This window comes from Anastrepha ludens, chromosome 4 (assembly GCF_028408465.1).
Source record: "Anastrepha ludens isolate Willacy chromosome 4, idAnaLude1.1, whole genome shotgun sequence".
NCBI lineage: Eukaryota > Metazoa > Arthropoda > Insecta > Diptera > Tephritidae > Anastrepha > Anastrepha ludens.
In genome coordinates this window covers 55,833,304-55,846,430 of record NC_071500.1, presented here as the reverse complement: position 1 = coordinate 55,846,430, position 13,127 = coordinate 55,833,304, and the positions used below count along the sequence as shown (strand labels likewise).

At 35.7% G+C, this 13,127-nt stretch overlaps 1 protein-coding gene across 1 annotated transcript in view; it reads right to left on the bottom strand.

Moving 5' to 3' along the window:
- Positions 1 to 10,348: 10,348 nt before the first annotated feature.
- LOC128861836 (uncharacterized) overlaps positions 10,349 to 13,127 on the bottom strand; it is a 116,145-nt gene continuing 113,366 nt past the window's right edge. The window contains exon 5 of the mRNA XM_054100210.1: positions 10,349 to 11,843. Coding sequence (XP_053956185.1) covers positions 11,493 to 11,843 — 351 coding nt within the window. The 3' untranslated portion in view covers positions 10,349 to 11,492. The remainder of the gene's footprint in view (positions 11,844 to 13,127) is intronic.

Sequence of the window (13,127 nt, the reverse complement as noted above, 5' to 3'; positions counted from 1 at the left end):
CTGCAAATGCATCGCGTTCAAAAACGCCATTTTTGTATCAAACGTCACGCATTATTTGCAGGAAAAATTTTAATACTGCCGCTGATTACGCTAATATGATGTCGGATGAAAAGTGAGTATAAAACTAATTTGTTTAGCTTTTAATGCAAAGATATATTAAATATACGTTATTAAAACAATATTTTATTACATTTTTCTTGATTTTAGCGATTATCTAAGTACATCGGAAGTAAAGTTGCTTCTCAGAGTCCGACTGAGCATGGAAAGTGAATTTGCTTCAGGGAGGAGGAAAAAGAGTGTTTTGTGGAATAAGGTGGCGGAAGAAATAAAAAAAGTGAATAAAGATTTGATAATAGACGGGCAAATCGCGCAGCGAAAATTTTATAATTGTTTCAAAAAAAGATTTTTTTTTTTGTTTGAAAAAGTAATGAATAACAATCACAATAAATTAAAAAGCATTAGCGACTAGAGGAAAAAGATTTATTTTTGGGAATTTTTCATTTTAATGAACATCTTACTATATGTGATCTTCTTTTTAGCTTTACACGTCTTTTTTTTCTTAAATTTAGCAAAAAACTATCACTTTTTACTTCAAATATATCGTCAACAACTAAACTCAATAATACTTCCATTTTAGTGTAAAACGCGTTCATAAATGCAACAAATCTTTTTGCAAATCGTCAACAAATCTATCAATTGCATCACTTGTCACATTGGCAGTGTTGCCAGCGCTGCAATTACTGCGCATTTATAATGCGTTTCTGAATATACCCATACTCTATATCTTGAGGTAATCTGCATTTAGTAGATATTTATATATACATATATATATATATATATATAATTGGCGCGTACACCTTTCTGGGTGTTTGGCCGAGCTCCTCCTCCTATGTGTGTCGTGCGTCTTGATGTTGTTTCACAAATGGAGGGACCTACAGTTTTAAGCCGAAAAGTAGATATTTAGATGTCCCAATATGCCTCCTTGAGGAGCGCCAGAGTTCACGGCAAATAGGTCAGAAGAGACCTTGCCAAAATCAACAATATAATGCTTCGCTCAAATAAAATTTATTCATTCAAGGAAAATTGAAGGAAAGCTAAGATTCTTTAATATAACAACTAACATCTTATGGGAGACTCTATCGAATGCTTTCGGAAAGTCAGTATAAACTGTATCGGCTTGATGATCTTCTTGAAAAGCAGTAAACACTCTTCAGTAAAAGTCGTGAGACTGGCACCTGTTGATCTGCCTCTGAAAGAACTATGTTGGTTTGGGCAAATCAAACTACTAACTGCGATTAATAATTTCTCTTTACCTATGCGCTCAAACATTTTGGATACCGTGGACAATTTCGAAACCTGTTTGTAATTGACAACGTTATTCTTATTATCGATTTTGAAAATTGATGTTATAGAAGCCATTTTCCAGCCAGACTTCTTAAGAATGATTGTTAAAGGTTTAATAAATGAAAAAAAAAAATCTTAAATATCACCGACACCCATTTTTTAGATGATTTTAGAGATTCGATACTCCTTCTAACGCCTTCGATTCGGAGATGTAATAATTATCTGCAAACAGATCCGAATCTGAGCGGTTGTCACTCGTCAGTGATTTTTCGAGACCATACATCAAAACAGAGGAAGATCAAGCAAGGTGTTTCGCATGGTGGTGTCCTTTCACCCTTGCTGTTCAACTTCTATATCTCGAAACTTCCTCAGCCACTAGAAGGAGTCTCCCTGGTCTCATACGCTGACGACTGCCTGATAATGGCGTCGGGCAATGACATCGATGGTCTGTGCTCCAAAGTGAATATATACCTCACCGAACTTTCTCTCTTTTTCACTGCGAATGAAAAAGAATCTCTAACTTTCCCTCCACGGCGACCCTTTTTACCACCTGGACAAACGAGGTCAAACTGCAACTAAAGGTAAAAGTCGATGACACACCAATTCCGACTGTAAACAATCGCAAAATTTTGGGTGTAACCTTCGACAGTTTGCTCTCCTTCTCTGCGCAGACAACCGCAATTGCCACTTAAGTCCAAAATCACAAATAGGTTCTCAAACAACTTGCCGGCAGCCCTTGGGGCAAATATTGTACAAAGAATTGTTGCTGTCGGTTCTAAACTATGCTGCGCCTGTCTGGTCGCCTGGAACCAATGACACGCAGTGGATAAAGCTCCAGACATGCCAAAACACTGCTATTCATACAACGACGGGTTGCCTTCAGATGTCCCCTCTTCAACACCTTCACAATGAGGCACAGATGCTCTCTGTAATGGAGCACAATAAACTGTTCAGCAAGCAGTTCCTGTTAGGGTGCTACCGCAGGTTTCACCTTTGCAAACACCTGCTTGTACCAGAGCCGCCTTCCAGGCCCGTCAGGAGACACCTATTAAATTACGCCTACGAGATCCAGAACAAAACTAATGGACAACTATTGGACCAGATAGTGTTTAGACAGACATTAAACGACATTCATCGGGAGACCGTTACCACCTTCTTAAGCTCCCGACCACCGAATGCCGTAATCGGAGTCCAATCACCACCCTACAGCAAATAAAGGACTTCAATTTCCCTGTGAGACCCGCGTAACACTGGCACAATTTCGTTTTGGATATTGTAGCAGGTTAAACTCCTACTTATCCAGAATTGATCCCGACATACCAAATATAGGGTGGGCCATGTAAAATTTGCTTTTTGAATCGGCTATAAAAACAAAACTAATCAATATTTTTGCAAACTTTTTTTTTTATTTTGAAGATTGAACATTGTCATTTATGAGTGAAAAATAATATCGTTCAAATGACCGCCACGACTGGCTTTACAGTAGGCCATTCGATCAACCCAATTTTTAAGCACATTTTCGATTGTTTGGGCTCCAATTTCATGAATGGCAACTTCGATTTCGATTGTTTTAAAGCATCAATCGTCTCTGGATGGTTCGCATAGCATTTGTCCTTAACGGTTCCCCACAAAAAATAGTCCAATGGGCTTAAATCACAGCTCCGAGGCAGCCAATTGATATCGGAATTCAAAAACGGTAGCCAAAAGTTCGAGTGTAACTTTGGGAGAGTGACAAGTTGCACCGTCCTGTTGAAATCAAATGTCGTCCATGTCATCCTCTTAAATTTTTGGAAACAAAAACTCGTTGAGCATGTCACGGTAACGCTCACCATTTACTGTAACCCCGGAAGAAGAAGAAGAAATAGGTTTTCAATATTTCCCAATTTTTTTCAAGCGTATAGCGTCCCATTTCGTAAATGTCTAACCTTTAAGTAAATTATGAACACATTTGACATGTCATTTGTGTTATCATTCTCAAAAAAATAGGTGGTTTAAAAAGCAAACGCTATATGGCCCTCCCTGTATATCTCCGGCAAGTGAAGGCACCTCGCACGACACTAACCACCTTTTCACATGCCTCTTAAAACCTACTCATCTAACACATGGACGCAACCATGTTTCCTGGGCCTAACTTTAGATGAGCTAGACGAAGACGTACAAGTACAATTAGAGAATCGGTTGCCTCTAGAGGCTGTTAGAAAATGTGAAATGACCAAGTAAATTTATTAATTTTTAATAAAAGTTAATTATTTATTTTCTTAAAAAATACTAAATCATATATTATACACATGTTTGTTTTACAATTAGCGTAATATTTAACTTAAGAACAAATATTTTGTTACAGTGTAAATTACGAGAAAAGTAAGGGTACATTTTACATTAATTAAGTATTATATCTGTATGTTTATGTAAGTATGTCCACAATAAGGATTATCTGTAAAAAAAATATTCAGATGCATAAACTGGGATTTTAAAAATAAAGAATCAGAGAAAAACGAATTTATTTCAATTGCAACCGAAGTGTTAATCATAAATAATAAATATAGATAAACGCAATTGAGAGACTTTGCAAATACCTACATACATATGCATGTATGTATATATGTACATATGCACAGGTACAAAAACAAACATTTGAAGTCATATAGAGTACAAGTACAATAGGTTAGGTTAGCCTGGTTGGCAATAAGCCACGCATAGACCTTTTGGTCCCTAGCGATACCAGATGTGACCGACCTCTATGAGTACCGAAAGTAGGCATCGTGTAGAATGACAACGATTTTGGCGAATCTAAGCAGAGCTCGGCGATCCGCTTTTGAGACGTCCTCCAAACCCTCAAACAATGGATCTCCCAGACATTTTAACTATGTTTTTAGAATTGGTGATCACTGTAACTTAAAAACCGTTTAGTAGATTTCAATAAAATGTTTTTGAAAAACATAACAAACTCGTGTCTGATCGAAGGATTGTTTTTTTAATTTCGATTTTTTTAAACAATTAATTGTTGTTTTTTTTCGAAAATCTGAAAAATATTTCCTGAGTCCACCATATTGTTAATTTTGAAAAAAAAAAAACAAAAAGCTTCGATCAGGTATAAGATTATCTATTGGGTTGGCAACTAAGTAATTGCGGATTTCATTCATAGATGGCTTCAGTTGAATTTTTAGGCTTGTAGACGTAGTACAAATGTAAAACACATTTTGTTATTTGATAGTTGGCAATTCAGCTGTCAATCAGTAAAAAAAGTTGTTTGTTTGCGTAGTTCTCGTTTGGCGTTCGTTGACAAATGGAAACTCAAAAGGAACATTTTCGTCATATTTTGCTTTTTTATTTCCGCAAAGAGAAAAAGTGATGTGCTGTTTATGGTGACGAAGCCTTAAAAGAATGGCAGTCTCAAAATTATATATATTATAATATTTAATTGGCGCGTACACCCTTTTTGGGTGTTTGGCCGAGCTCCTCCTCCTATTTGTGGTGTGCGTCTTGATGTTGTTCAACTAATGGAGGGACCTACAGTTTCAAGCCGACTCCGAATGGAAGATTTTTTTTATGAGGAGGTTTTTCATGGCAGAAATACACTCGGAGGTTTGCCATTGCCTGCCGAGGGGCGACCGCTATTGGAAAAACTTTTACTTCATTTTCGTGTTTCGCCGAGATTCGAATCTACGTTCTCTCAGAATTCCGAATGGTAGTCACGCACCAACCCATTCGGCTACGGCGGTCGCCAAAATGTCAAAATTCGTTTACCAAATTTCGTTCTGGTGATTTGATGACGCCTTAATCAAAGCAATAATCGATTCGGATCGTCACAGTACAACACGTGAGATTGCAGAGAAGCTTCATGTCTCACATACATACATGCATTGAAAATCACAACTTGGCCAAATTCAAAAACTTGATAAATGAGTTCCTCACGAAGTGAAAGAAAGTCATTAATGCAACGCATTAACAGCTGCGATTTGCTAAAAAAATGTAATGAAAATGATCCATTTTTAAAACTACAGATTACTGGCGAGGAAAAATGGGTTGTTTACAACAATATCAAGCGGAAAAGATCGTGGAGCAGGCCAGGTGAACCAACTCAAACAACATCAAAAGCTGATATTCATCAAAAGAAGGTTTTGTTATCAGTTTGGTGGGGTACAAAGGAATTGTCTACTTTGAACTCTTGCCACTTATTGAACAACTAACGAAATTAAACAATGCAGTTGAAAAAAAGCGGCCCGAATTGATAAATCGAAAAGTTATTGTATTCTATCATGACAATGCAAAGCCACACACATCTTTGGCCACTCGGCAACAATTACTGGAGGTTGGTTGGGATGTTTTGCCACATCCACCACATAGTCCTGACCTTGCACCATCTGATTACTTTTTGGTTCGATCTTTACAAAACCAGAAGTTTTATGAACGTGGGATTATGATGCTGTCTGAAAGATGGCAAAAAGTCTTTGATCAAAATGGGTAATACATTACAGAATAAAGTTATTTAGTTCCATGAAGAAATTGTCTGTTAATAAAACTAATTTCTCTTGTCCGATTGATTTTAAATGAATCTCCAAGGACTTGTGATGATCACCGCAAGGGGCTTCTGGAGAAACGGGCTCCACACAAACGGGCTCCATTACAAGTTATAATTTTTTTTTTAATTTTGCTAAAGTCAAGTCGAAACATGATGCGTTAATGCTATGTTTTTATTTTTGTAAAATAAAGCAATTGGCTGGCAAAAAAAAAAAGATTTAAAATCGTAATTTTTTCGGGTCTCCGACTACCCCTAACAGCTTAAAACTTTAGCTCTTTCCAAATTCTAGAAGAATTGCAAAGATATTTTATAAAAAGAAATTCTGGCGGTGCGGAAGTTCCGGGCTTATTATACTAGATGTGGTAGTTAATGAGGGGACTTGAAATCCTGTTTCTATGCTGTCCCGCAAAGTTGATCGTATGTTGTGTATACTTTAATAGACTGCAAAGAGTTCACTTCAATTCAGTACTTTTGTACTTGTACTATATGTTCATAGATAATAAAGGGTGATCTGATTTGAGGTAGTTTTTTTAAATAGGGGTTTTTTAGACAAGTCAAACTAAATACAAAATTTTCTCAGTATTCATTGATATTTCATCATTTAAAGACTTATCATCATACAATTTTATTACGAAAATCGGCGCTCTGTGGAAAGTGTTCATCGAACGCACAGGCCAACTTATGGTGTTTAGCGATGAGACACATTTTTGGCTTAATGACTACATCAATAAGCAAAATTGCCGTTGCGAAAGCAAAATTTGGGCTGAAGAGCAACCAGAAGCCATTCAAGAACAGCCATTACATCCATTGAAAATAATCGATTGGTGCGGCCTATGAGCAGTGAATGGCGAACGCGGTCGCGCCATGATAAACGACTTTTTATGCCGGAAATTGCAGCTCGTGATCCCCATAACATTTGAATCCAACACGACGGCATACAGTCCGTGAAACCATGGATTTACTGCGTCGTCGTATCGGTGAGCAATATATATCTCAGTGGATTGGTCCCCAAGATCGTGTGATATCACATCTTTGGACTAAAGTTATTCACGAGATACCGACCAAAGTTCTACAGCGAGTCATTCAAAATTGGTGTTCAAGGATGGCCGAATCACGGCGCAGTTGTGGCCAACATTTGAAAGGTATTATCTTTTAAAAATAAATGTCATGAATGGTTCTACACAAAAATAATAAAGATTGCCCAATCAATTCGGATTTTCGTTGTTATATTTCAATTAAAAATCCGATACCTCTAAATTGATCACCCTTTACATACATTCGTATTCGTTTGCTGTATTCGTTTTAGCTTTAACCTTTCATCTCAATTAACATAAGTTTTTCGTAGAATTTTTCAATACTCATCCTTGCAACATCCAACTATTGAGTGCCTATTTTCAGCATTTCTATACTTACAATAAAATACTTTGGCTAAATGAGTTGCATCGAATCTCTGCGCGCTATCGAAAAGAGTTGTAATACTATATGTATAATTACTATGAAAAACTTGGATATTAAAGTATTTGATTTAATAATCTCATGAGCAACCAACTAAGTAGTTGACTTTCTCTTCCAATTGCAATAACTTTTAACGCTTACTTGCTACATCGTACCAGTCAATTCTATGAAATCAGCATTTTGTAAATATGCATTTTTTTATAATAACAATTAAGTTGTAAATAATTGTGTATATGCATGTATGTACATTTGTGTGTAAAAAGAATGCATGTATGTTTTTAAAAGGCAAGGTCATTGTTGGTTGGTTTGAGTGTTATTGTATTGTAGTAGTAGTTAAAAATACATACATTTGCAAGTAAATAGGCTCAGTCAATACAGAAACTTCTATGTATATAAAAGATGTGTATTACATAATTAATTTACAATATATAAATATTTTATTTATGCCATTTTTAAATAACTATTTTATATACACAAACTAAAGATAACACATATTACATCCACTCATGCTTAGCAGCTAAATATTACATATATTCATATTTTCATATTTTCATATATTCATTTTAGAGGTCTTCACACCGAGCTCGTTGTTTCGTTACTTGGCTGTTTTACGTATATTTTGTTTTTGTAAATCCAACGAAAGCGCCTATGCACCGAGTAACGAAGCGCACAATTTGATCGGCAGTGGGCAAAATAACAATCAGCTGTTTGACAGTTGGCATTTAATTGTCAGGCGCGAAGTTGAACTTTAAAATATTAAAAAGTGAAGAAAAAAAAAAGTAAGTATTTTTTGTAGTAAACATACTGTGGGATTCAATAGCAAATAATTAGGAGAATTTTATACACTTTATTGAGATATACAAATTTATTCACCTTCAATCAAAGTAACTTGCTCCGTAGCGCTTTTTATTTTGTGATTAATAATTTTTTTCTTTCTCGCCATATTTCGACATTTTTAGTTTTTTGTGTTAAATTATACTTCTGAGGGTGTTGTTTAAGTGTTTGAGAACTTAAAATTTATACATATATATGGTATATATACATTTTATGTATGTATATGGCGCATACACCCTGTTTGGGTGTTCGGCCGAGCTCCTCCTCCTATTTGTGGCGTGCGTCTTTGATGTCGTTTCACAAATGGAGGGCCCTAAAGTTTCCAGCTGATTTCGAACGGCAGATTTTTTTTATGAGAAAGTTTTTCAAGGCAGAAATACATTCGGAGGTTTGCCATTGCCTGTCGAGGGGCGACCGCTATTGGAACAAACTTTTACTTCATGTTCGTGTTTCACCGAGATTCGAACATACATACGTACTCTCTGAATTCCGAATGGTAGTCACGCACAAACCCATTCGGCTACGGCGGCCACTGTAACACAAAACAGATATTTTGTTGGGATGAACTTTTTTTATTAGAATTTGGTAGATAATTTCATGGAATTTATTTTTTGAACATGCTATCCGGCATATGTGCGCCATGGCTACGAGTTACATGGTCCATTTGATCAGTCCAGTTCTTTACAACTTTTTCCAATAAATCTGGGTAATAAATCTAAATGAGCCCAATCAGCAAAAGCGCAACGCAAAAATTGAAAAATTGTCAAAACTTGGTAAATCTTGACTATATGAAATGAAAAATTTGTAAATATTTCGTTACCTCGAGTCACGTACACTAACATAAATTTTTCTTGCTCTCTATCAAATGGTCTAAAATTTAGTTGTTCGTGTGTTGATCCCTCTTACGTCCTTAAATATTTTCTCTCTATCAAATCAAATGCCGCTGGAATGGATGATAGACACCCTGTTTTTCTAAAAGCTTTTTTGCCGATTCTACTTCCATATATTACTCATTGTTTTAACATGACACTAACAACGTTCGCTTTTCCAAAATGTTGGAAACCCGCTAAAATTTTGCCCATCCCTAAAGCCGATGGTGAACTCAAATCAATCGCATTTTTATCCTATCCCTCAAAGGTATTCGAATTAGTCATGCATAGACAGTTGAGCGCTTTTCTTTCGAAGAACTCTCTTTTACACAAACGGCAATCCGGTTTTCGAAAAAGACATAACCTACTTGACCACTCAAAGAAATTCGATTCAGTTAACCACACTATCTTATTGGCAAAACTCGAAGGACAAAGGCCAACCAGTTGAAAACGATGACGGAGCGACATTTTGGCGCCTTCTTCAACATTTCGTTCTATGAACTTCGCGAATAGATTAATTAATTTTTTTTTAAGTAAATTCCATAATTTGGAAGCGTTGTTTTGGCGTTAAGCGATTCATGATGGCTTGCCATGCCTTACTGAAAGAAATGTGAACCCAGTTCGCCCTTCTCAATTGTCAAACCCTGGATATCGCTTTCGATAGTTCTCATGCAGCAGCTAAAAAAACACCCGTTACATAATGAAATTGCCATTAATCAGCTGTTGCGAAAGAGTATTATCACCTTACAGAAATTAGTCCTTTTTGAATTTTTTTAAAAAATAAGCCACATTTGCCGCACCACCAACTAACAAATCGCCAAAGTAACGAAATTGGTGTGAGTAGCCCTATTTTATGCATGCCCTTTAAGGGTCTTAATATGCTTCTAATATTTTTTAACTTTTCCAACCCTTTTAAATAATTGTTGAAGGGTAATAGATTTCAAATGTCACTACGTTGATTTTTAATACGTTTTTATTTGTTTATGTGTATATGTATGTATTTATAAACGCAATCGTCGTTTCATATACCTACAACTTTCATATTCCAAACCCGGTTTTCACCTCATCGAAGCACTTCACTTTAAATATTTAAGCTAAATATCACCAACGATTGAATCGTCAAATCTTAACAGGCTTATATACTAAATCAATTACAATAGAATAATTACAAACATACATTTGATTAATTAAGTTTTATTTGTTGTTTAATTTTTAAATAAATTTATGCGTATGTACTACGTATATGTGAAAAAATTTAATTTTATTTCATAAATACATATCAACTAACATATAATCTACATAAATAGCACATAAAAGCGCTTAATGCTTTGCAAAATATAACTGTTTCAACAGCTTTAGAAAATTCACATTAAAATTATTTATTAACAAATTTAAGCTCGTTGAATTTCATTATGGGCTTTTATAAACCACATTTGTTTATACTAAAGTTGTTATTGTTTATTTTTTGCTAGAAGTGCTGCCAACAATTAGTGATTGTACGATACCACCTTGGCATCGATACTTTCAATTGCTTCTGGTATCGAAACAAAGTATCAAGTAATGAACAAATATCGATAAAAAGTATGGTGTATGTTCAAGTACTGAATAAAAAATTTGAATTATTAAAATAAGTATTTTTTCACGTTTTGCTTGAATTTTTCAAATCGAAATGCACACAAATTAGCATAACATTTTAATAAAAAATAGTACAAAAAACCAATTTCTTAAAATATAATATATATATGACAGGCGGTTTCTTGTCTGTGTAATTCTATTCCTGCTTTCGAGAAAAGTCTTTCGCAAGGACAAGGTATGCCACGAATACTAAATACATATTTGAAATTTCATAAAAGGGCGGGAAAAATTTAATTTTTTCAAAATTATGTAAATGATTTACTTTCAAATTAGGTATTTCACAATTCAGATAGCGACTTTTTTAATCAATATTACGATTAACCTTGTTGGAGTTGTCTAGAAAAGAAAAGTTCTTAGTGTTTCTATCAAATGACATACTTTGCAATTGCAAAATCTCAACTTTTCAAAATCAATTACACACAAAATATACAAGAAAAGTAAACTCGAAAAAAGAATGGCAAATTAAAATTTGTGTGTCCTACTTTGATGATGAATAATAGTTATAGTGCTGCCATTAAGCAAATAATGCAAAAAGAATATCGATACCAAGTACCAAACATGAAAAAAGTATCGAGTAAAAAAAATACTTGTTTCGGGGAAGGGTTATCGATACCTGCAAGAAAAAGTATCGAATAATCACTACCAACAGCCACTTTCGCTCGCTATCTTCCTTAACAACTATTCGTATTGCTATAAAGTATTTGTATGTATGTACATGCACATGTACATAACTACGAATGCATGTACATATATAAACTTGTATATAAGTATTAAATAATAGCATTTTAAAATCGCTATACCGCTTCCTCACTGCGCCTCTCATCCTCCAAATTTCATACATAATCAGAGGGCACTGACGCGGCTACAGTTGTTGTGCTCGTCTCATTTATGGCTGCTAAACGTGGTATACGTCGCTGCGAAGCTTCATTGGGTCCCCCGCTGCCAAGTACACCAAGAGTGCCGCCAACACCCATACCTACAACACCACTGCCGCTGCCACCACCACTGCTGCCATCCCAATTGGGTAATGGCTGTGACATAACTGTTAAACCGACAATTTCATAGGCACGCTCGTTGCCGCCACCTGGCACGGCGGTCACTGAGAGGTCAGAATAATAAGCGCTACTGGGCGCTGATGAGACTACCATCGGAATGTCCTGTTCATGTTGTTGGAAATTGTATTTCTGTAATATAGAAGTGAAAAATGAATATATTCAAGAGATGGTTAGCATAATATGTTTGTTCTAATTGTCGTTGTTGAGGCAAGAAGTATGGAGTTGTCGCAATCCCTTTAGTTAGGAAAATTTAGTTTTCAGATAAGAAGGCTAAAGGAAAGCAAATGCCGTATAATAAAATATATTACGATACTTGTATGTACCTACATATATGAAAGTCTTGCAAATCAAGCCAATCGCCACCATTTCTTATGATGGATAAATCGGTCGTAATAAAAGCTAATCAAACAAGTGAGACAAATCAACAATTCAAGCACCAAAATGCGCAGCCGTAAATGCTTCAATTCTTAATGTTTTGTTTTTGTTATTATTGTTGTAGCAGCATAAACATTCCCCATTCTTACATACGGGAAATGCTGCTGGAGTGGCAATCCTTGGCCGGACATAAATCCGGGTCGTTTCGGTAACGTAGAACCGACTGCCGTGGAATCGATTCTTAATGTGTCGAACCAGTCGGTTGCGCGCCCGGGATATGGATATCTTTCATTCTACATTATAAATTTTGCTTAAAGGTCTTGGCAAAAATTAAATTAAACCAAGAAGTAAATTCTCCCCCGAAAATTCTCAGATTGAGTACTACATAAGTTTGAAGAAAATTTTGAATTTCATCGAGTAATTATATTCAGTGAAGAAGCTCATTTTCGGTTTTATGATATGGACTTATTATTAGAAAGCAATAAGCCTCCATGTGCTTGAAGAGTCTTACTTGCATTCACAAAAAAGGGGACTACACGTGGATTTCATGACAGGAGGTGAGATTGACTATATTTTTTCGTCAATGAAAATGATTGCCATGAGACGGGCAATGGAATTTACTACTATGCCATGTTGGAAGAATATTTTTGGGCAGAATTGAATTAAGTTGATTTATAGAAATATAGTTCTATATATGAAGTTAAAAGCCACATGCCATACAGCTGGTAAATTTGAATTTGATTTTCCCCATCCATTAAGCCCAACTACATTAAGCCCAACTAGGAATGAACATTTTTTTATACTAACTTTAATTTTATTTAAAGACACATTTGAGCTTACATTTGGTGATACACAGTCACCTGGCGTGGAGAGCGTGCGCACCAGTTGCTAACCTTTCTTGGTACCTAAACTTTGACGATTGGTGGTTGGGCTTGCGCACATTTATGAAGGGCTGGGTTTGCATAGGCATATCATCAGAGCCATCCATTTTGCAGAGGCCAGCCTGGAGATGCCAGACTAATATGTGTACTTGACTGG